Source organism: Ctenopharyngodon idella, chromosome 15, assembly GCF_019924925.1.
Source record: "Ctenopharyngodon idella isolate HZGC_01 chromosome 15, HZGC01, whole genome shotgun sequence".
Taxonomy (NCBI): Eukaryota; Metazoa; Chordata; class Actinopteri; order Cypriniformes; family Xenocyprididae; genus Ctenopharyngodon; species Ctenopharyngodon idella.
In genome coordinates this window covers 31,646,212-31,672,619 of record NC_067234.1, presented here as the reverse complement: position 1 = coordinate 31,672,619, position 26,408 = coordinate 31,646,212, and the positions used below count along the sequence as shown (strand labels likewise).

Sequence of the window (26,408 nt, the reverse complement as noted above, 5' to 3'; positions counted from 1 at the left end):
AGGCCAAACCTTTGCACATGAAATCCCAATTGACTCCGATTTTCCAATGATAAAGTAATACAATTGTATTCAGTTAGTAGTTGAAAGCATGATCATCAAGTTGCACACTGTTGTCATTAAAGCAAAAAGGGGACCAAGAGTAAGAATTATGTTGCCATACATCCTAAGAACTTTAAATCCCCTTGCTCTTACCTGAGTTTTGATGTGGCAGCCCGACATCAAAAGTCAGACCACATCTGAAGTTTCCCAGATCTAAAGTTTTGTTGATAGTAGAGCACAATTTTAAGCTCTATTCATTATAACTGCTCATTATAACTCTTGGTAAAACTCTTTGTGTTTTTTACTGAACATCCTCAGTCTCAGTTGAATTCCACTTCACGTATAAAAAAAAATTCTTTCATTTTTTAGAAAGGGTTTGACATTTAAATAACTGGAAACCTTGCAGCCCGGAACAGGACAATGATTTTTACCCAATATATTTCCTCTTCATTACCATTTGTCGTTGGTTGTCTAAATTTGTTCTAAAATGTAGAAACGCTGCTGCATACTCAAGGTCTCTCATTGTCCAACACTATATTCAGGAACCCCTATATGGGTATATGGGTATTAAGTCGTGACGTAAGCAACGCCGTTTCTGGGTCCAAGTCTCGACTAGTTACACTTGAGAATGCCACCTCGACAGCCGTTTATGAGCGCTATTTATTCATATTAAACATTTAACATTTTAAAAAGTTAAACATTTAAAATACTTGCAGTCTACACAACAGTCTCCATGCTCACAGCGTCACAGACATTATTTTAACGATTTATAAAAGAAGAATCACTGTCTGGCCATCAGGGATTTTGGTATGGAGATAAAGGTTGATTATAATTTTTGGTAGTATTACACCACATCGTGTGTATATTAGCACCGTTTATTGTTATCTTGTGGTAGGAGATAGAGCGTTTGGACCCGGAAGCGCTGCCGCGTGACGTCAGACTTAACAACCAAATAGATAAAGATATTTCTGGTATGTCTGTAATTATGACAAATCAGTTTTTTTATTTATTTTTTTTTTTTTTTAAGAATTTTAACAGAAACCGTCAGTATTAATATATTATAATATTTCATTTTGTGACTCGCAATTTATTTTAGATTTTTTAATATGTTAATAAATATATTTATATATGGGGGGAATTTAATTGGCAACTTATTTTAGATTTTTATTATTTTAATATATTAATATATATATACTCTTAAAGGGATAGTTCACCCAAAAATGAAAATTTGATATTTATCTGCTTACCCCCAGGGCATCCAAGATGTAGGTGACTTTGTTTCTTCAGTAGAACACAAAAGATGATTTTGATTTCCAGTCGTTGCAGTCTGTCAGTCGTATAATGCATGGCAATGGTAACAAAATCTATGAGAGTAAAAAAAACATGCACAGACAAATCCAAATTAAACCCTGTGGCTCGTGACGACACATTGATGTCCTAAGACACAAAACGATCGGTTTGTGCGAGAAACCGAATGGTATTTATATCATTTACCTCTAATACACCACTATGTCCAACTGCCTTGAGCGCGCGCACGGCATTCGGTGCGTGAGGTGTGTATGCGCTCTGTCTGTGCATGTTTTTTTTTACTCTTATAGATTTTGTTACCATTGGCATGAATTATACAACTGACAGACTGCAACGGTTGGAGTTAAAAATCATCATTCGTGTTCTACTGAAGAAACAAAGTCACCTACATCTTGGATGCCCTGGGGGTAAGCAGATAAACATCAAATTTTCATTTTTTGGTGAACTATCCCTTTAAGTCATCCTGCAGATCCCCTGGTTAAGAATCACTGCTTTATGGTTGACTAGTTTATTATAGTGTTTTATTATTATTATTAGTGATAGTGCTTTAAATACACTGTTTCCAACAATCAATTTAAAGAAAATTACTAACTATAGTTTTTGTGCAATAAAAGGTTATAGTCTATTCTATGTATTTGTTGAATACCTAATCAATGGGCTGTGTGTGCATTCAGTCTGTTCTGTTTTTTATATGTTGATCTTTATAGACATACAAACATGTGTGGCAGTTTTTGTCTCATCTTGCTTTTTTTTTTTTTTTTTTTTTCCAGCATCTTGCGCCATTAGCATTGCATTTTTAATAGGGCTGGGTAAACAATATCGATTTCTCGATTTTAATCGATTCTCATTTTTAGAACCAATATCGATTCTTAAATTTTAAGAATCGATTAGTCTAGTCTGTTTTCAGTTGATGAATGAACAGAACATGTAGCACGCCTCCCATCCAATAATCGCAATAATCTTTGTGCTTTATTACTTTTGATATGAAGCAAAGTCTCAGATTTCAAATGATGTCCATCTTATTATGAGATTCAAAAAATAAATACCGTTTTGGCGCTGTTTAATGTGGCGTGACAGATCGCTTTAGCGCCTCAGTTAAAGAGAAGCGGCAGCACGGAGCGCATGTGAACATCCTCTCTTCCGCTTTAATACCAGTTACAGCGCGAAATAAACATGATCAAACATCTGAAGGTATGTTAAAATGTACAGTACAACTTACTGAAATCCATATCATGTCTCGTGTAATAGCTCAATCAGTGTTTCAACCGCAGAAAGACGTCAATAAAAACAATGTCACGTAACGTCACATTTACCTCAGAAAAACATATTCAGTGACCATAAACTCATTAGTCAGCTAGAAAAATGAACTATAGAGAGCAGCATTCTGATAAATATAGCTATGCACCATTACATATTCATTATAATGTTCTTCAATATTTAATGCATGTTTGAATAAATCAGTTATGACAGCCACGATTTAAATGTTTATATTTAAAAAAAAAAAAAACGAATTGGAGTAGAAATATAATTATGTAATTCTAAACTTTATTTATTATTTTAAAAAAAACATAATTGAGTGTAATTTAAGTGTTTGTATATAAATAAGTTAATTTTAACCTTCATTATTATAGTAAAGTAGTACCAACTGACTCCCATGTGTAGATTACAGCATTAGTTGAGAGATTTTTTTCCTCTAGAAAATTTGCCATGTACTGTAACTGAGATACTACACCCAAAATAATCGATAGCGAATTGAATCGAATCGAAATAGTAATCGAATCGAATCACAAGCATGTGAATAGAAATCGAATCGAATTGTGAAAATTGTGTCAATACCCAGCCCTAATTTTTAAGACTGTCACATTCATCATTTAAAGGCACGTCTCAAGGCCCCTGTATTCTGCTCCATTCTGTTTTTTAACAAAAGACATGTCATATGTGTAATTACCTGACCCTATTTATATGTGGCTTCCTGAATAACTTTTTAATACACGGAGCTGTGTGCTTTTCCACATCCCTGGTTCTTTATACAATAAACAAGTATTCACATGAACTTAAAGGTACACTGTGGCACTTTAGTGGTTAATAAACAAAACTGCAAAACTTGGGGAAGAATTTTGTAGCTGTAAATCTCTCTGTTTATGTATAAGACGAGTCACGCAGGTACTGGGCTACTCCGCAGCGGTTGTCGTCCTGTCGTCTAAAATGGTCCGAATATAAACGCTTATTATAGGTGTACCGTAGTGATTCAGGATAAGACAAAAATACGGTTTGGAAGATGGATTTATGATGTACTCTCTCATTATATAATTTTTGTATATTTTGAACAAAAAAAAGTTACGTAGTGTACATTTGTAGGGATAGTTCACAGGAAAAATATATTCATTTACTCTCCCTTATGTTTTAAGTTAACCCTGGGTCATTATAAACCCCGGGTAAATGGAATCCTGGGTTATCTTGCTTCATGTTTCACACTGCTCATAATTTACCCGGGTTAACAATTAATCCTGGGTATTCATAAACTGACATTTCACATTGTACATTCCTAAACCCTGGGTTATTGTTCTTATTTGCATATTTGCGGTGTCAGTGTCATTGACTGGATGAACGCAGCACGTGACCTGTTTACATAGCTCAAGCATCGCCCTCGTATTGCCGACTGTACTATCGAGTTTATGTACATTTTGGACTATGAAGGTAAGAATGAAACTGTCTCTTCTTCGCTCAAATTGTCACGTTTTCTGTCAGCATTTGACATTTTTCCTCTCAAACGCAGAATTTACTGTTTATATACAATGCGCAGCGTTTCCATGACTGTCCAAAGCACGTGAATATGAGTACGCGATTGGTTGTCTGTTGCTAAGCATCTAACTTGACTGTAACATTCTAACACCACATCGTTTCACATTGTACAATTTTAGCACCACAATGCAGGGTTTACACTGCAAAAGCGGTGCTAACCCTGCTCTGGAGCAGGGTTTCATAACCCCAGGTAACCCCGCTTCTAAATTACAAGTGTGAAACGTTCCTTTACCCAGGGTTAAAATCAGAGTTTAGAACGACGATAACCTGGGGTTAAGCGCAGTGTGAAAAGCCCAGAATGTTTACACTGTTTTTTTCTATACAATGAAAGTCAACATTGGACCTCACGGACATTCATTGAAAGGACTAATATTCCACAGAAAAAGGTCAAACAGGTGAGTAAATGATGACAGATTTTTCATTTTTGGGTGAACTATCCCTTTAACAGAAGAGTCCCCTTGGGTCTTACAGGTAAACTGGTGCACCCTGCTCTCTGTTAGCTGATTGACGTAAATGACTCTTTAACGATCTCAGTGTGAATTGAAATGGCTGATCCTCTGGTCTCAGCAAATTTGATATTCAAGCAGTCAGCCAGATTGCAGTGTACTCTGTCTCTCTCTCTCTCTTGCTCTCTCTCTCTCTCTCTCACACACACACACACACCCTCTCCTCTCTGTCTTTGTGTGTGTGGTGGTATTCTTGCAATTACAGGGTGGGTAGGGGAACAGGCAGAAGGAGAGCCTGCACCCATACAGGCAAGATATAATAGCAGAGGTTTACCACTAGTATGCAGCTGCCAAGTTTTCAAAATTTCAGCCACTATTTATTGCCTCCATAGACCCACTTTTTATGACATGGTCTCGTATACCCATTCTATGTATTTTAAATAGTACGGGTTTTACCTTGTGTTTTGATGATATGAATAGTTCTTAGCGCAGTCATTTGTACAAGCAGTATTAACTGCCATAAGAAAAGCTTAGTGTCTCGATTAACAATTTTTCCATCTGAAATGCGGCAATTTGTGGGCTTTAATGACTGAGGAGATTTTTATTTTCACTGCTCGGTGTTTCTCTCAGAAAGCTGTTTTGCACAGCTCCTTATTCTGTAGCCTATAATTTTTCTGTGTTTTCCAGTGATCTTCATGGAAACGTGTTCATTTGTTTTGTTTTCAGAACACCATGATTTCTTGCATGAGGCAGTGTGCTGTTGTTTACTAACCAAAATTGACCGTTAAAGGAAGAGTTCACCCAAAATTGAAACTTCTGTCATCATTTACTCACCCTTATATTGTTCCAAAGCTGCATGACTTTCTCTCTTCTGTGGAACACAAAAGATCCAGTGTTGTTTTGGACCCCATTGGCTTTCATTCTTCAAATGATCAAATTTTGTGATATTTCTCATCTTTCAACAAGCCTAGTGACTTACTAGGGAGGATACCAAGGAGGCACATGGATTGGAAGTAACGTATCTGTAAAGTGTTTACATGAAGCAATGCAGAATCATAAGTTCATCCACTAGAGATAGCTTTACAGCTTAAATATCAAAATTTTTAATGGAAAAATTCATGTAACAGAAAAAAAAATAATTCTGTTTTTAAACCCTCCAGTACACCTTCTTCTTTGACTTTCCTCATAATTGCATTTTTGTGCATCATGCATTTTCCATTTCCTTTTTTTCTCTTCTTTTTGCAAACTCAGGGATGAGTGAAAATGATTCTCTCTGGTAATCAACAGCATGACACAAATGCTTTCAACAGAGTTTAAGTCTTATTAACTAGAAATTTCCTTCAATTTTTAGGAATGCACTGTCATGAAAATTGTGAAACGGTGCAGAAGTCAGATGATTTGCAATTTGTACCTTTCTAGTACTCTCTTTTAACTATCTTTAAAGCCTGACATATGAGAAATTAATGGCGTATTGAACCTTTATATTATATCATATTAGGTAACACTTTATTTTACAATGCCGTAGTTACACGTTACTACATGTACTTAATATAGTAATAACAATAAATTATGCATAATTACAAGTAACTAACCCTAAACCAAACCCTAACCCTAACTGTAAGTACATGTAGTTAATTAATAGTACGCAGTACTTATTTGAGTAATTACAATGTAACTACGGCACTGTAAAATAAAGTGTAACCTTATATTATATTATATTATATTATATTATATTTAGTGATGTCAAACGCGATTAATCGATTCTAAAAAAAGTTTATATATATATGTGTGTATATTATATTTATAAATATTATATGTGTGTGTGTGTCTGTATATACACATACATATATAAATACACACATATACATAATATAATAAATTTAATAAAATATATACACAGTACACACATTATGTAAACAAACTTCTGTTAGATGCAATTAATCGCGATTAATCGATTTGACAGCACTAATTATATTATATTTTTATGTTTCATTTAATATATTAGACTTTTATGGTAATTTTTTGATCACAACAAAAAGAACTTTTTACAGTATCATTCAATAGTTTGGGGTCAGTAAGTTTTTTTGTTGTTGTTGTTTTTAAGAAGTTAACACATTTATTCAGCAAGTTTAAGAATAAAAAGCATGAACGATTTCTTACCGAATCTAGTGTACATATACTTAAGGTTTTTTTTTTTTTTTTGTAGAAGCATGTAGAGGCATTTATTTGGACAAACCACTGTGCAGTCCTATTATTAGTATGTGTCATCAGTATTTTTGCTCTGTTTACCCAGAATAAGTTTTTTTTCCAGCATTTAGAAATACATTAGCATATTGATAGCTTTCAAGCTAACAAAACTCTTGAATTTGATATCATGGTGTCTTTGAATGAACCCCTGATGGACTCCTCTTCCCAACACCTTTTTTTAATCAATCTCTGCCATTGTAACATTAACTGCCAGCTCACCAGAATATCATGTTTACATGTATCAGCAAATAACTCCATCGTGTTCAAATAAACATGCAAAGGGCACAGACGCAGATTAAAGAATCCTATTAAACAGTAAAAGAACTCCCAAATTGGCTGTTGGTGTTTTTCATCTTGTTCCAGCAACTTTTATTAGGCGAGGTACTCAGACGGTTAGCGGAGAGGACAGTCGGAGCGTCCCGCGGTGTGACGCGGGGGTCTGTATGGTGCTCATTATCAATGTGAAGCACGGGCTGTGTGGCACAGCACTCCCAGCCTGCTGCAGTTGAGAAGGAAGGCCTCCCGCATGGGGCGTAATTAAGGCTGGGGAAAACACGAGCCCTCATTATCTGCCTTACTGGATCTCCCATACTGTACTTCAGTTATGACCTTTCAAAGGTTCTCCTGATGGAAGTGACGTCAGCAAGATTAGACAGATGGAGCTGTTTAAGTGCATATAACATTTTAAACTGATTCACAGTGTAATATAAAAAGGTTTCTGTGAGATGCTTCTAAACTGCTTTGCGTTATTTATACAACAGTTAGTAGTTTCGGTTCTCGAATCAAGAGTGTCAATATAACACTGGTTTGTGTCACTCCACTTGTCTGTGTTTGTTCCAGACAGACAGTTTGTGCATTAGTGGTGGGGATTTTTCGATGACTCTTTTTGCAAATTACAGTTAGTAGGTGTAGTATGCACGAATCATTCAACAAATTTATTCCAAAACGCTGATTCATTCAGGAACGAAGCACCACTTCTGTGTGTTGTTCGAAGACGCTGTGGTTTTGGCTTCGTTTGAAACTATTTGTGTTGGTGGAGCAAAAACAGACAAATTACTCCGTAAGTTACTCAATAATGATTTGGTTAATAATTGGGTTGAACTGTATCATGCTACCTCCTTGTTATTCAAATAGCTTATAAGAAATGGCCCAAGCTGTTGTTTCTAGTTCAAACATGACATTTTTTTTATTAGTAATGGAGGCTTGGACACGGTTTTTATTAATCAGGGGAAAAAATCATTAAAAATCTGCAGCTTTATTTTTAGTAACAGTAATACAGCATTTTGTCCGTCATATAATACGCTTTAAAATTAATTGCATGCCATTTATCAACACAAGCCAATCAGCATTTATTAATATGATATATTTTAGAGTAACAATATAACATCATTTTCAACACAGTCAAATGTATCTAATATGATAAACAGCACTGCATTACCCCACATGCGCTTGACCGGAAGAAGCGGAAGCGGCGACTGCGACGTAATAAAAGTTCCTCTGCTCTCAAGCCGTGTCATGCTCGTCTCTCATTAGCAATCGCTCCAGCAGCCTCGTTCAACTCAAACATCACTCTGCCCTGCGCTGCTTCATACTACAGTAACTAGGGATGCACCGATACCATTTTTTAAGGACCGAGTACGAGTACCGATACTTTTTTCTGATACTCGCCGATACCGATGCCTATACATTTATGATGTTGCAGTTTTCCAAGCACAACACAGTGAGACTAATGAATGTAGGACAGCTTGTTTATTATTACTCTAATGAAACATTTTTATGTGCTTGTCACAAACTTAAAGAACAAAAATGTGTCCAATAACCTTCAAAGGGCATAATTACCAATATATAGAATTGCTGTTATATAAAAAGAAATTTACAAACAAATTACAAACAATACAACAAATACTATAGAGATACAAATTAAATAAACTTGTTTTTCAGATACAGTAGTTTATTTACCATGTATACATTTATTTAACATATTTTGTTGTTTTATTAACATTAATGACAAATATAGGCTACGGTCCCTTTAAGACCGAATATGGATACTGACACATATCCTGTTTTCACCCAAATGTTTACGTCCACTTAAGCCATAACCGACTGTATTTACGTGAGATACTCCGCACGATGGACATTTTGACAACTACAGTATGTTGACCATTCAGGCGCGAGAACTAATCGCGCGCTGTCTGAGAGAACTGGGTTCGCGCGCAAGAAAGAGAGAGTGCGCACGCGAGAGAGAGAGCGCGCTTCTGGTCTGTGTCATTCAGCACGATTTCGCCTGCACTAATCGATAACGAATTGTGAATGAAAGCATGCAGTTTGCAACGTGTGAGTTGTCATCATTAATTTTGAAGTATTTCCACACCCCTGAGGCTGACATTGTTTCTGCTGCTGCCGCCGGTGTCTCTGTGCACGGAAAATTCTGTCAGTTACGTCACGTGAGGTATCGGTCTTTGGTATCGGGGGTATTTTTACGAGTACGAGTACAAGTACACGAGCTTGGTATTGGGCATCCCTAACAGTAACGTTAATAATGTCATCCATGAACATGATTTCTGCCTGAATCCCGTCGGATTATTTTCCCTCTGCGAGGTGAAGACAACATCTCCCATGATTCCGCCCTCAATCTCGGCATCGTCAAGCTATGTTTTTGTTTTGAATTGGCAACCTCTAGTGGCGAAAAACTACATATTGTTCCTTTAAAGCGGCAGATGACAAACCTGCAGTGTTCGCTTAGAATAAACAGAACAATATCGTCCGCTGACACTTATGTTTATCATTATAGTTATCGTTCTTGGTGTGAACGGCCTTTAAAGACAGTTCTTAACAAAAAGTGTTTCAAAACTTTTTTTTCGCATCATTTGAAGTATCAGTATAGAATTTATGTGCTGAAGGTAAGCAGAAAAAAGATTTTGTTGACACTTGGCATTTCCATCAGCTAAACAGTAAATATTTTGATACGTTAAAACAAAAATCTGTTGATCTGTTTCCTGTATCATTATTCCTGATGATCTGTATCTCTCCAGGTGTGTGGGCCAACAAGGTGGTGGTTCCTGAGCAGGTGACTGCAGTGCTGGGGAAAAACGTTACTTTGACCTGTAGGGTGGAGGTCAGCACAGACCTCAGCCTGACCCAGAGTTCCTGGGAACGCCGGATGCCTTCCGGCACCGTCACTTTGGCAGTCTTCAACCCTGTATACGGCACCTCCATATCTGACGAGTACAACAAACGGGTGCGCTTCCTCAAGCCTTCGATGCGTGATGTATCCATTGTCCTGGAGGGCGTGAGTTTCGCCGACATTGGGACCTACACTTGTAAAGTGGTCACCTTCCAACTTGGAAACATGCAGGCATCTACAACTCTGGACATTATGGGTAAGTACATCTTTGTGATCTAACAGTTTGTATAACTGCATAATAGACTCATTTTGTAAAACATTAGAAACCTCCTGAACCCTATAGCTTGTTGGGTCATTTGTATACCCCTTTTTATTGATGAGGTTTATGTTTTGAAAAATCAATCTATCTATCTATCTATCTATCTGTCCATCTGTCTGTCTGTCTGTCTGTCTGTCTGACTATTCTTTGTGAGAAGTGTGACACCTTGAATATTTATAACAGGCAATAGCAGGCATATCAAAAGGTTCAGGACACAAAGCATTTTATCGCCTTTCACCCATCCATCCATCCATCCATCCATCCAAGTTTTGTTTATTGGTTTTAAGCACAAAAAGTTTTAGCAATAACAAAGCATAGATAAACACATTTATTTACGCATTTATTTATGCAAGGCACTTCAAAGTGATTAACTATCATTCAAAAAATTCTCTATTGAAAACAGGGCTGGAATTATAGGGAAGTTATGATTTAGAAACTTGTTGAAATGGCTTATTTTTGTATATTGTAATTATAGAAGGGGGTGGAAACACCCTTCAAATGGCCCCTTTTCTGCTTGAGTGAAATGAAGTGTTGTCAAACGCTACAGAGATGACAAAAATATCTGTCACACACTGGCATGATAGTACATTCCTTGTTCTGTTTTGTATTGCGGGCCACCATTTTTTTCTCCTTGTTTATTTCCTGTGTTCCTGCAAAACAGAAGCTAATCTTTTCCTTATTGCAAGTGGTAACCAAAAGTTTGAATTTTATCAATCCAGTCTGTAATGGCATTGCAGATTCAGACGTTAAAGCAACGGCATATTTTTCCATGGCTTTTTAACAGAAAAAGGAGAAAGTTACTCAAAACCCTAAAACTATAAAAGTCACTGGCCAATCATCTGCTTCGAGCTTGTGTGTTTTTGCACACAAGCTTAAAGCCGCCATTCCTATTCCTGTATATTTAATAGTGATGAATCATCGCTGGAATTCTCAGTGACCGTGTGAGTTTTTACAATAAAAAACATCAGATGTGGCACGCAAGCTAAGCGGTGTAATTTGTACCCACAATTCATTCTCTTCCTTTTTTTAACATCATTATTTTGCTTTCACTTGCAGTCCATTATAATGACAGAAATTATTTGAGGAACAGTGGTTTTGGCAACAGCCGTGGTCTGCAACCCAGAACAGGAATGTCTTGGGTCTGGATTTATGTAGGCGAGGGTGACCCAGCCCTAATTCCTGCCCGGTCTGATGATAAATCAATACCCTTGCCCTCTCCAGGGCCTTCGCCCACCCACAACCTGTACCATCAGATCAGCTGGCTCTTTATTTCTTCTATCAGGAGGGTTGGGTGTGAATGAGCTGCCAAGATGCCCCTGTAAGCTCTGAGTCAGCAGAGCTCCAGCGTGATGCAGATAGGGTTCAGGTTGGATGAATGCAGGGTGGGTCTGATCTTGGCACTCGGATGTCAGCGCTCAGTGATGCACTGTGGTTCCCCCCCATTCAGGTGCCGCAGGGCTATATTTAGCATTAGGGGTCCCTGGGGTTATTTAAATTTCTTGTATACAGGACCGGCCTGTAAACAGAGTAGAACAGGTGTGTGGAGCAGACGGCCTTGCGTGTTGGATTAAGTTGACGTTCCTGGCCCACATGGTAAAACTGTTTCTTAAGAGCACAGCTGTTGCAATTCTCTAGAGAGAGTGATAGAGAAAGGAAAGAGGGAAAAGGACAAATGAGAATAGGATTCATATGTTTTTATTAATGAAGGCTAGAATGACTCATTTGATTTGCAAGAGCTCAAAGTAAAAGTTAATTAACTAAATATTTTATGTTAATTACTATCAAAATGTATGAGTTAGCTAACTCCGTACTTCAAGTTAGGAGCAATTAACATGCATGAGTACTATAAACTCAGAACTTGATAGTTCTGCTTACTTAAAATTGGGAACATCATAACTCAAATAATTTGATGTAACTGATTACCTCAGATTTTTTGAGTTAGCCCAACTTATTCGGGTTTACAGTGTGGCTGCGTTCACAACACATTTCACTGTGCGCCAATCTCAAAAAAATCACATTGAATCTGAACAATTTTGTGCCGATTTTCATGCAGAACACTACTGGATTTTTACACTTTAATACTTTTATTAAGCAAGGATGCTTTAAATTGTAAAAACAGAAATATTTTGTAACATTATAAATTGATAAATGCTGTTCATTTGAACTTTCAATTCATTAAAGAATCCTGAAAAAATGATGTGTCATGGTTTCCACAAAAATATTAAGCAGCACAACTGTTTTCAACATTGCTAATAATAATAAATGTTTCTTGAGCAGCAAATCAGCATATTAGAATGATTTCTGAAGGATCATGTGACACTGAAGACTGGAGTAATGATGCTGAAAATTCAGCTTTGATCACAGGAATAAATTAAAGGAATAAATATATTCAAATAGAAAACAGTTATTTTAAATTGTAATAATATTTCAGAATATTACTATTTTTACTGTATTTTTGATAAAATAAATGCAGCCTTGGTGAGCATAAGACCCTTTTTTCAAAAATATTTTTAAAAACTCTTACCGAGTCCAAACTTTTGAACGGTTTTGGAAATATTTTAAATTTTAACGCATATTTGTCAATAATCATTTAGACCAATAAATGCATTATAATGTCAATAAAATGTAGTTATTTTGTGATATATTGTGATTATTTCAATCACTTGTCAATTAAAAAAACAATTGTATTTAAAAAAATATTTACTATCTAAAATAAAACGGATATGTATAAAAGTATCTGTTTAAAAAAAATGCACATTTGCAGTATATAGTTATTAGGATTATTTTAAAAAGCATGTCAGTTATGTTATCATGGAAATGTTGATGCATTTAAGACTATAAGTTCTTCTAATTTCATGTAACAATAAAATATGATATTATAGTATTTTATAAACAAACAGGGTAAGGTGTTATATGCATGTGTGTTGCTAGACCAGTGATATGGGCCACATTTATAATGTCCTATGGAAAAAAAAAAGAGTTGAATTAGAGCAGAACATCAAAATTGGACACTGGCTTGTAGTGCAAGTGCAACCTTTGAGGTGAGTGCTCTAATGTTATTTCATAAATAAAAACATTAGTCGAAATTGAGTCAGTTGTTTTAATTCAACAAGTGTGGTGTTTTATTGCTTAGGGCAGCTGAACAAATCATAGCAGCAAAACATTTCACAATGATTGATTCAGCTGTAATATACAATATGTCTTTCCTCTTGTTCTCTGTAAATCCATGTGGACTCTCTCAGTGATATTAAGACACTAATATGCCACTTTTCTGTAGAGACAGAATCCACTCAGAAGCACTCAGGGATGTTGTGGTACTCCAACCTCAGCACTCAGTAATTTCAGATCATCCATATTTAATGTGAATTTGTGGGGTTGGGGTAATCAATCAATTATGAGTGTACAAAGGCCTGTTTTTGTTCCTTCCTTATTTATTCATCTTGTTGTATATCATTGTAGGTTCAATATCAATAACACATTTTGTACAGCTCTTCCTGACCCTTCTACATTTGTATTATTTATTTCTTGTTTTCTTGAAGGCATTTTAATCTTGTAGTGAAGTACTGTAATAAAAATTTATTCATTTTATTTATTTTCTTTTTAAATGTATTTAGTACCATTCAAAAGTTTAGGGTTGGTAAGATTATGTTCACCAAGGCTGCATTTATTTGATCAAAAGTACAGTAAAAACAGTAATATTGTGAAATATTATAACAAATTAAAATAACAGTTTTCTATTTTAATATATTTTAAACTGTAATGTATTCCTGTGATACAAAGCTGAATTTTCAGCATCATTTCTCCAGTCTGCAGTGTCACATGATCCTTCAGAAATCATTCTAATATACTGATTTGCTGTGCAAGAAACATTTCAAATATTAATGTTGAAAACAGTTGCGCTGCTTAATATGTTTTATGGAAACCTTCGAAAGAACGGCATTCAAAATAGAAATTTTTGAAACATTATAAAGGTTTTCACTGTCACTTTTAATTAATTATTTTTTTTTTTTTTTTTTTTTTTTTCATTTGCTAAACAAAAGTATTAATTTCTGTTTTAAAAAAAATCTTACTGACCCCAAACTTTTGAATGCTAGCAAATTTATAAAAATAAAAATATTTTTATTCTCAAATGCCTTCACCAACATATAGAAAGTTGAACTTTTATTATTAAATAATATGCATTTAAAAAAAAAAAAAAAAAAAAAAAAAGATTTAACTATAGAAAAACAGTTTAAAAATAACATTTTTTTTTTTTTTAAATGTGGTGAAAGTTTTAGCCTGATAGCATCTCTGATTTTAGCGTTCAATTTTTTTTTTCATCCCTTTCTCATTTTTCCCTTTAGCTGAGCCAAAGGTCTATGTGTCTCCTGGCTCCTTGTCTCTGCTGGATGGAGATGGTGAAACACTGGTGGCGACATGTACTGCTGAGAGAAGTCGCCCAGCGGCAGAGGTGTTCTGGGAATCAGACCTGCCGGGTCAGACAACAGTCTTCTCCCAGACGGAGCCTGAAGGCACTACCACCACTTCAGTACACTACCTCTTGGCCCCCACCCGAGATGCATTTGGCCAGTCCCTCAGCTGCGTTGTTCGTCACCCAGCCCTATCCAAAGATTTCCGCATTCTCTACAGGCTCAATGTGTCTTGTGAGTGTGAATAGCTTTTATTAATGCTCTCACAGTAGAAGAATGATATTCTTGTTTTGTATTTCAAGAGTTTCATGAGTTTACAATGAGCACTGATCGCTCACTTTTGCCACTTTCAATACAGGAGTTATTTTAACGCTTAATCCTCGATGTGCTTTCCTTTGGCATCTTGAACTGTTGGCTCCCGTCTGTTTGAACGGCGCGCTGCTTAATGGAGGTGCTTTATGAAATATTGATCTGAGCACAGCAAGGGCAACAACAGGAGCGGAAATACAAGTGGGAGAGTTCATACTGACAGAGGGAGGCTTTAGTACTCAATAAATCACAAATTGCCTTCCACAGTGTTTAAAAGTGAGAAAACTACTTTTGAGCTTTACAGCCTCATACATGTATTAATACTAATGGTTTAATCATAGACAGAGCTAACCATGCAAAAATGTGATTTCCAGTAGCAATATCTAAATATCCTTAAAATGCAATATTATTTACTTGAAGCTAAATTTTAAGAAAGTAAGTCTTGTTTGAAACATAAATCTTACATAAATTTAGTGATATCTATGCTTAAAATAAGAGCAAAACAATTTGATATTGCATCAAGAAATCTAAATATTATCTTAATATAATATTGCAATTATTCTTCTCAAGTAAATTTGTTTTACATTTTAAAAATGTTGGTAACACCTTACAATAAGGTTCATTAGTTAACATTAGTTGACTACATTAGTTAACATAAACTAATAATGAACTGCTCATATACAGCATTTATTAATCTTTGTTAATGTTAACTTCAACATTTACTAATACATTATTAAAATCTAGTTAATGCACTGTGAACTAACATGAACAAACTATGAACAACTGTATATTCATTAACTAACATTAACAAATATTAGTAAATACAGTAACAAATGTATTGCTCATGGTTAGTTCATGTTAGTTCAAACATTAACTAATGTTTAACTAATGAACCTTATTGTAAAGTGTTACCAAAATATTTATATATTTTACTGAAAAAGATGGAAATCTCAGATTTTTTGCAATGTGGTGTTTAAATGGGCAACTGTGGTTTACATTGTTCAATAAGAAAGTAGAACACTATCCATGTTGATAAGAATTTGATCATGTTGTTGTTGTTATATAGACTGCTGGGGTTGAATCTCAAGGCTCCCTGTTTCACTTCTGAATCTCTCAATATCACACGTCAGTTTATTTTCTCAGCCACAGCTAAGCCTCAGTATCCTGAGGTTTTGTGTAATTGAGTTAGCCGATCACGCCTCCCCTTGCTGTTTCTGGGATTCAAGTCCAAAGCGTGAGAATGGGGTCATGCTCAATTTTAATGTCTCATTAAAATAATTTTTAGTTTCATTGCTTGCAAATAAAAACATAGTTATAGAAAACATAGTTTATTGTTCATTTTAACCTTTAATATTGTAGTAATGGACCATATAGTTAGTTTACAGCATTAGTTAAGGGAGTTTTTTTCTTAAAGGGATAGTTCACCCAAAAATGAAAATTCTGTCATTTACTCACCCTCATGTCGTTCCAAACCCGTAAGACTTTCATTCATCTTCAAAACACAATTGAATATCTTTTAATGTAATATAAGAGATTTCTGTCCCTCCATAGACAGCTACACAACTCTTTTTGAATTTTTTGAAGCGTCAAAGTGGTAGTTGCATGGACTGTCAATGGAGGGACAGAAATCTCTCGGATTTCATTTAAAATATCTTAATTTGTGTTTCGAAGATGAACGAAAGTCTTACGGGTTTGGAATAACATGAGGGTGAGTAATTATAATTTTTGGGTGAACTAACCTTTTAAGAAAAATTATATTGTACCTGATTGAATTCAAAATTGAATCAGGATTAAATATGTGTCAATATCCAGCCCTAAAAATATCCTCTTTTGTGTTCTGGGGAAGAAAGAAAAGGATTTAAATTTTGCTAAGCACTATATATTTTTATAGCAAGTTGATATTCATGTTCTGCCTTTTAATTTCATGCAACAATGATTTAAATTATGTTACAGTTGCTCCAGATGTTATGGTGATGGGCCAGGAGGATGTATGGTACGTGGGACAAAAAAATGCACGGCTGGATTGTAGAGCCAGTGCCAACCCACCTGCTCTTTTGTACCTCTGGACCAGGTCTGTGCTCTCATCTACACTACATTTTGTTACCTCTAATCTTATTAGACATGTCAATTCAATAGTAAAATCTAGCTATGGTTGTAGATGATCATTCTTTTTCTCATTTTGCTTAGAGGTTAAGATTTTGAGAGAATCAATGAGAGAAATCATTGCCTACTGCCACTGCAGTTAATTTTTTTTTTCATCTGCTGAACAATGGTTAGTGCAATGGTAGCTCAAAGGTGTTTACTAGCCGGAGCGAACTTTTCCAGAAAGTTTGGCAAACTGTTTCAGACTTTGTTTTGGCCTGATTTTGTTGTAAATATTGTCACACCAGTTCTTTCTTCGATTTTGCTCTAAGTATAATGGGGCCTTCAAAGGTTGCTTCCGGGTGACTTCCTTCTGCAAAACTTGTTGTCAACAAACTCTAAACTGATAATCTGTCTGTTGTCACTCCCCAGGCTGGACGCACCAATGCCTGCAGGTGTGGACACATCTAATGGCAGCCTGCTGTTTACTCGTCCTTTAAAGCTGAGCGACTCTGGACAATACAGGTGTGAAGTTCAGAACGATGTTGGGAAGAGCTTTGAGAATGTGCGCTTCTTGGTACTAGGTGAGAAGTTTCTCGTAACCTTTCAGATCCACACATACAAGTGATGATGTTTAGTCCATGGAGGGCCGAAGTTTGAGGAAAGATCACTGGGTGATAAATTATGTCCTGACATTTGCTCTTCCCTCTTGAAATACACACCATTCATACTTACCCACACAGTTATTTACTCAAGTGAGGCATTGAGGCATAAACAGTATACAAAGTTGCTGACTCTGTGACGCTGGATAAAAATGACAAGGTTGACAAACATTGTTTTTTGTGCACCACACACATAGTTCTCCATAGTGCATGAGAGAATTGACTCAGTTGATATTTAGTTTGCTATTAAAAATAATGGGTAAAATAAATTTATGATTTCATTGAGTAATAGAGTGCTGCAGGAATGAGCTTTAAAACCCAGAAATAAGCATGTTTGCACATCCAGTTGCATCAAAGTCATTTATTTATTTTTGAGTTTTAAATGCCTGAAATAAGGTTTGTGGTTAACACAAGCTCAAGATATTTTCATGTTTTATTCTATGACATAAAATACAGCAGTAATACCCCACTTTTTTTGAAGTTGCTATATTTTGAAAAGTCTATCAAATGGCTAACTAAACTAAACAAACTAAACTAAATACTCGAACTAAAAGCTTTTATTTCTGGCAAATGTATTTAGGCTTTAAAATGTATAAACATTGTTATCATTTGTGAAAATTATGATGAACAAAACATGTATGAATCCTAAACTTTTGATGGTCACACAACTTAATTTATGCAATAATCCAAAAGCCAATGGAAAAATCCTGTTGGGTTTTTGTAGAGGGAACCAGGGAGATGCCAACTTCCAGGTTGGCCGATAAAATTATGTCATCCCTGCAGAACCCTATGTATTGATATTTTTAGATTGATTTCTTTCACTTTGTCTACCTTGTTTGATTTATTTTTTCACTTAACTTTCACTAAACTTGCAGTGCATTCTGGTAAATTCTGGAACAGCTTGGGAAAAACCTGACAAACTCACAGGATGTTTTTCTGTGTTTGGCATTCTGTTGTTTCTTAATGTCTATTCATTGAGTCAGACTGTATTTCCTGTTACTGAATAGGTGAATTCCTGAATCTCTTGTTGAAACCATTTTAAAAATACCAGAAAGAAAGAAAAAGAAAGAAGCTGGCCGAATGTGCCAGAAGGGTCTACATTTGGCCTGTGAGGTTTCTGCAATGACGTAAATAAAGTTGGATCAAACTCGCAGCAGTTTCAATTCAATCAGCTATATGCTGCTGTGCTTTTTACCACATATTTGGCTCTTCCTCAGGCAGCAAAACATGAGGAAACTTTATCTTGTAGCTCAGTGATGGGCAACTTCAGTCCTGGAGGGCCACTGTCCTGCAGGGTTTAGCTCCAACCTTGATAACCTGATGTAGCTCTTGTGGTCAAATCATAATCCAAATATTGTGGCAGGTTTTCAACTTCAGTGGTGCACAAACTTGGATGTCGGAAGGAATGATATAGGGAAAATCAGGAACTGGGCTCCTGTTTTTTGGAGAAGTTTAGAGTGACTTTCTTAAAATGAATGTTGTCCCTAGTTGACGTCCTATACAGGAAATGGATACACCAAATAGTTCCACATTTATACCAGCCAAAAGAGCATTATTTTTAACATCCTCTCCCTTTTTAATGTCCCCTGAAAATCCCCTGGAATTATGCACAACAAACTAATGTATTCTGTAAAACAGGTTGCATCGCTTCCAGTTCAGGTCTTTTGTATGTGCTTTGTTAAATATAAAGCTGTTTTACTCAAGATGCCTTCAAAGGAGCTATCAAAGATGATGTCCATCGCATATGCTGATTGATCTAAAAAATTTTAATTTTTCTTCTTCTCACTAACTAACTAGCTAGGTTAGCTGATTACCTTAAAAGTCCATAGATATTGTCATCAGTTCACTCTGACATTAACACTTTCTCCGACAAGTGGATGCGATGAGACCTGTTTTCCTGTTTGTTCATGTGACATGTTCGACATAAAGCCTACTGTTCCCTTTGATGCCCAAACCTGCCGTTACATCAGCAGGATTTAGTTTTTCCTCTTTGTGATTGCAAGTTCTGTCCTTTTATCTTGAAAATAACCACCTGCCTCTAAAACACTTTTTCCTTAGACCTAACAGATTTTTTTTTATCACATCCGTTGATATTGGATATTTAATTATGCGCGCTCATTTCCCCTAATTTTACATTTAGCTTGGTTTTGTCGTCATCTGTTTAGGTAAATTGGGTTTTATAACACTAATAATTTCATAATCAAATCTCAAACTGAATATCCATTTTTCATGCTGTACATTATGATGTTGTGATGCCTAAGCTTTAAAATAATTAATTTTAATGTTTAGAGTTCTTTATTTATCTATTCAGAGAAAATAATTTAGGCTTGTCAGTGTAACGTAGGCCAGTAAGAGCTGTGTGTGTAAACCTCGCTCCGCTGGCCTCAAGAGGCACGCTAGCAACTGACGCTAGCGGATGTGATCTTTAGTGTCCTTGTTAACTATAAATATATAATACCAACAGAACCAAAAGAACCAGAATTACAACATAATATTAAAAAAAGACAAGAATACAGCCAAACAGGGTATAGTACAGTGTAATAGCAACTTCTTTTCTGACATCTAATTCTCTGGCTCCACAAATTCCCTCCAATTTCTCCATAAATAAATCGAATTCAAGATGTTTTATAGTAATTTTACTTCTCAGCTCAATTCATTTAGTTTTAATTGTATACATTTTAACAGCAGACTATTAGTACCAGCTAGAATTTTCTTCAAAAGCCTCTAATGATCTATTTCTTTGCCTGTATTTTAATGTTTGCCATATTTCTCCCTCTCAGAGCCGCCACCGACCACTGCAGCCCCCACCACCACCACCACCACCAAGTCCATCCTGCCTGACACCAGCTTAACCATCACAGCTCCTATCAATCAGCGTGCCCACTTCACCTCCCCGACTCAGGCCTCTCCACCGGACGGCAGTCTGGGCACTATAGTGGGTGGTGCTGTTGGTGGGATCCTGATCCTGGTGTTGCTGATGGCACTGGCAGGAGCTTTCTACATGCGTCGACGCCGAACATTCAGAGGAGACTACTACACCAAGCAGTACATCGGCCCATCAGACATGCAAAAAGAATCTCAACTGGATGTACTTCAACCCCATGAGCTTCATGACGTGTACGGAAACGACTCAGGCAATGGCAGCCAGGACTTGAAGCCCAAACCGGAAGGAGACATTATCTATCCCGATTATCCCAATGACCACAAAGACATGGAGGCCTGGAGTGACAATCTCAGCCTTAAGAGAGAGAACACATATTACTCCGACCACCACAACCATCATAACGTGAACCCCAGTGGGCCGCCTCTACACAACGGCTCCCCTTACCTGCAGGACGAGTGCTACGACAACGGCACAGACAGCGATTATGTGTCTCACGTGGATGGATCTGTGATTTCACGCAGGGAATGGTATGTTTGAAAAGGCAGGGGAACTTTTACTGGACAACAATAATTTAAAGGTCAGCGGAGAAAGTGTTATTTAACTCAGCAGAGTGAGATAAAGTGTACATTTAAAATGTATTTTATGTATTTTCCGAGCTGTTTACGATTTCATCCTCACGTTTTACGCTTAGCAAACGGCTGTACTTTACTGCAGATATGTTCTGGATGGTTGTCGTTCAGTGGACTGCTGTGACTTCAGGATGTAAAGGGAGAGGTTTACATGGTTTATGATCACAGGGTGGATTTACACAAAGAAAACAAGTCTGCTAAAATTAAGCTACACTGTGTGCGTAACCATTCCAGTTACCACATTGCACATAACTGTTAGCTTTAAAACCAGGTGCAGCGTATTCTTGGCTCTTTCCTTTCACTTTTTTTATTTTTTATTTTTTATTAAATATATATCTATATGACTTCTCCAGTGTAGGAGCAAAACATCACTTTAGTTTCACATGAAGAGTCGCATAACCTGAGTTTGAAAGTCTTGAGTCCTATGTTTTGACTGCAGGGAATTTTTTTTTTGTTTTTTAATCAGTATTTTGGTCTAGTTTTTTAGGAATAAAATGTCTTTAGAATAAGATACATTTTCTTGAGAAGCAAAAAGATTGCATAAAGAATATTCAAAAATTACATTTGGTTTTTTCATGGAAGAACATTTTGTTGTTGTTGTTGTTGTTAATATCTTTTTGAGCATAAATCTAAGTTTTTGTAGGTTTTTGTTTAAAACAAGAATGAAAAAAGCCAGTGGGGTAAGAAAAATAAACATCATTCAAGATGTATTGTGCAAATTTGACTTCTCAGCTAAGTTAATGCAATATATTAAATATATTAATATGATATTGTAAGAAATGTAAATATCTTTATTCTGTTTATGCTCTTTTTGCTTCTCAAGAAAATGCATCTTATTGTAAAGGACATTATTAAAAAATTTTCTTTTGGTGTTCCAAGGAAAAAAGTTAAAACAAGGGGGAAAAAATGTCATTGAATAAATTCAATAAGTATTGCTTCTCAGCTAAATGTATTTAATATATTAATATTATATTATAATAAATATATTTAAAATAAGACATTTTTTGAGAAGCAAAATTGCATAATATGACAAAAAAATCTTCAAAAATGTACTTTTGGTGCTCCATGGAAGAAAGTTTTTATTGTTGTTATTATTATTATTCTTGTTTTAAGAATAGGTTCATGTTTTAAAAAGATGCTAGTGGAATAAACTTAATTCAAGATGAAATACTTCTCAGCTAAATTTAATTTGTAAATATTTTTACAGAAAAAAAATGACAAAAATACTGATTAGCAAACCTTTTTGCAGTGTATGCATATAAATACAGCATGTTTCACTCAACTCAACACATGCAGTTTAATTTGAACCCAGCTTGTCTATATTTTGACGCATATCATCACACACCCCTCTTTTTCATTAATGGATAAGTTAGAGAGCAATGGAAGGAGTCTGCTTTATGTGGTTGTGCTGAGGACCTGTCATAGGCTGATGGGGGGTTGACGTTCGCCACGACAGATCAAAAGGACCACGGTCGGCCCCTGAGGTTTTACCGAAGCCTTGTGGCCTTTGCCAATTTAGTTCACTCCTTTTAATTTTATGTTGATTTCTTTTTTTTCTCCATCTCTCCACCCTTGCTACTCATACACTCCCGTCTCTGTGTCGAGAGCTTCGGATTTCCCAGAATAAACCGTCTGGTGCGCAGCAGACATGTGCCGCATGGGCTTCCTCTAGCATGCTTCACCTCAAAGATCGAACTTTGTAATTAATATTTTCTGCTCTCTTGCAAACAGACCTCTTTCCATTCCATCTTAGAGTTGTGCTGAGCATCTGTTCGCAAGCATGCAAGGTTGTTTTTCTCCATAAGTCTCAATGGTCACATGTTGCATGCCTATTGAAAAAGATACAGCAGTTGCTAACGCCTGGATTCATTGTTCATAAATCAGCGGCAGTGTTGCTACAGCTGTGGTACAGTCTGTTTTGAGTTTTCAAGACAAAAATCTTTTTTTATGTGTGTGTGTGTTCAACAAATTGGGCTGCTTCTCATCTTTGTATTAATGGGGTAGTTATTTATGTCACTAATTATCATAAAGATAGTCTTGACTCTTCCTAAAAAGTCTATTGAATCTAGTATCTTTGTTATTTTAATTGCCTTTTTTCTCATTTCATTCAGAAAGTAATTTTAAACACACACACAAAACTTTTTGTAAAAATACTGACTCTTGCATGCATGTTTAATGTAACACAATTTCATGAAGTTATAGAAATGGCAAAACTGAGTGAAAGTTGGCAGTTAAATTTCAACCTTTCTTCCTTTATTTAAAAAAAAAATACAGTATATTTACAAGCATAGTGCCTTTGGACGTATATAAAAGCATCAGATATTTATTCTTTCACCATTCAACGACACGCTTTTGTCTTCTGTATTCCCGAAGTGTTATTTGTGTTTCCCACTATTACTGTATTTTCTGGATTTATTTGCCTTTCTTTAACAAGATGACTCTTGTGCAAACTCACTGGAAATTTACAACAGTAGCACTTGCAAGTGTTACGGTGGCCAGTTGTTGGTATATATTATTTTTTTGTACATATTCTGGCAGGAGATATTTGTCTATGGAATAAACATATTTTTATATGAGGCCAGAACATTGAGCAGAGGATGTTCACGCTTAGTTAACATGTGCTTTTTATCTTCTCATGTTCATTTTTTTTTATATTTAGTTCTCAGGAGTTTGAAAAATTATTTTGTACATATTAGTTGATTGATGACTTGTAAATCATTTTGGAAATGAGGGACAGACGTTGCTTTGTTTTTGATGCCTTCTGTTTATAATAAAAAAGTTCTTTTTGAACATGTCAAAGCGTTTGTGTGGCGTGTAACACTAATACTGTGATAAATTGCATACAATGTGTTTGTACTTTGATTCACCTTGGCCAGTGTCATGATTTACTTACTTTTATTCAATTCCAAGTCATTTTTTTTCTTCTATGCAACACAAAAAGAGATGTTTAGCACAATGTGCAAGCTGCTCTTTTCTATACAATAACAAATGGAGCTGTTAAAAATGCACCACTAAAGTAGTTCATGTTCACTATATTCTAAGCGCTCTGTGTGATATATGCATCAAAATTGAATTCGTTATTCACACTCGAAGCTACATATCTTGAGGTGTCAAGTGCAAATGAGATTGAAAACATGCAGGCATCTACAACTGTGAACATTATGGGTACATCTTTGTGATCTAACCATTTGTACATTATATAATTGCATAATAGTTGTGAATTCTTCCAGGTGAATCATATTGTAAAACATTAGAAACCCTCCTGAACCCAATAGCATGTTGGGTCATAAATTGCACCGGGTATTAAGATGCGTTTTGGTCGATCAGATCACAAGTGGATGACGCTAAATACAGGTGTAAATGGGGTCTAAAACGTTTTAAGCTTTAAGCAGAGGTAGTCGAAAACGCATTTGTCCTTTCGTACTGTAGACGCTCATGTGGTCAAATGTGTTTGAACAGCCTCAAAATATGTTTGTCGTATTATTTCGTCCATTAGATCAAAAGATCTGAAAAATGCCATTAATTTACCCACCCATAGACCCTCCCCTCGAAAAAACCATGACAGAAGTGGTTGAAAGTGGACAAAAGAGACGGATTAAAACACCAGGTGTAAATGGGAATGTGTCTCCCTCGTCTATTTGTGATCTGATCGACCAAAAAGCATCTTAACACCAGGTGTAAACGGGAATGAGTCTCCCTCGTCTACATGCGATCAGATCAACCAAAAAGCATCTTGACCGACCAAAATGCATCTTGACACCAGGTGAAAACGGGAATGTCTCCCTCGTCTACATGCGATCAGATCGACCAAAACGAATCTTAATACCAGGTGTAAATTGGAATGTTTCTCCCTTGTCTACATGAGATCGGATCGACCAAAACGCATCTTAACTCCAGGTGTAAATGGGAATGAGTCTCCCTCGTCTACATGAGATCGGATCGACCAAAACGCATCTTAACTCCAGGTGTAAACTGGAATGAGTCTCCCTCGTCTACATGAGATCGGATCGACCAAAACGCATCTTAACTCCAGGTGTAAATGGGAATGAGTCTCCCTCGTCTACGTTAGATCGGATCAACCAAAATGCATCTTAACTCCAGGTGTAAACGGGAATGTGTCTCCCTCGTCTACATGCGATCGATCGACCAAAATGCATCTTGACACCAGGTGTAAACGGGAATGAGTCTCCCTTGTCTATGTTAGATCGGATCGACCAAAACGCATCTTAACTCCAGGTGTAAACGGGAATGAGTCTCCCTCGTCTATGTTAGATCGGATCGACCAAAACGCATCTTAACTCCAGGTGTAAACTGGAATGAGTCTCCCTTGTCTACGTTAGATCGGATCGACCAAAACGCATCTTAATACCAGGTGTAAACGGGAATGTGTCTCCCTTGTCTACATGAGATCGGATCGACCAAAACGCATCTTAATACCAGGGTGTAAACGGGAATGTGTCTCCCTCGTCTACATGAGATCGGATCAACCAAAACGCATCTTAACTCCAGGTGTAAACGGGAATGTGTCTCCCTCGTCTACATGCGATCGGATCGACCAAAATGCATCTTGATACCAGGTGTAAACGGGAATGAGTCTCCCTCGTCTACGTTAGATCGGATCAACGAAAATGCATCTTAACTCCAGGTGTAAACGGGAATGTGTCTCCCTCGTCTACATGCGATCGGATCAACCAAAATGCATCTTGACACCAGGTGTAAACGGGAATGAGTCTCCCTCGTCTACATGCAATTGGATCGACCAAAACGCATCTTGATCAACCAAAACGCATCTTGACACCAGGTGTAAACAGGCATGTGTCTCCCTCGTCTACATGAGATCAGATCGACCAAAACGCATCTTAACTCCAGGTGTGTAACGGGAATGAGTCTCCCTCGTCTATGTTAGATCGGATCAACCAAAACGCATCTTAACTCCAGGTGTAAACTGGAATGAGTCTCCCTTGTCTATGTTAGATCGGATCGACCAAAACGCATCTTAACACCAGGTGTAAATGGGAATGAGTCTCCCTCGTCTATGTTAGATCGGATCAACCAAAACGCATCTTAACTCCGGTGTAAACTGGAATGAGTCTCCCTTGTCTATGTTAGATCGGATCGACAAAACGCATCTTAACTCCAGGTGTAAAC

General features: G+C 36.4%; 1 protein-coding gene across 2 annotated transcripts in view; it reads left to right on the top strand.

Annotated features, from left to right (window-relative positions):
* LOC127496019 (nectin-3-like protein) overlaps positions 1-24,059 on the top strand; it is a 43,986-nt gene extending 19,927 nt beyond the window's left edge. For both annotated transcript variants that reach the window (XM_051863548.1, XM_051863547.1), the window contains 5 exons: positions 9,875-10,222; positions 14,629-14,928; positions 16,957-17,074; positions 17,518-17,669; positions 20,528-24,059. In XM_051863548.1, coding sequence (XP_051719508.1) covers positions 9,875-10,222; positions 14,629-14,928; positions 16,957-17,074; positions 17,518-17,669; positions 20,528-21,168 — 1,559 coding nt within the window. In that variant the 3' untranslated portion in view covers positions 21,169-24,059. The remainder of the gene's footprint in view (positions 1-9,874; positions 10,223-14,628; positions 14,929-16,956; positions 17,075-17,517; positions 17,670-20,527) is intronic.
* The last annotated feature ends 2,349 nt before the right edge of the window (positions 24,060-26,408 follow it).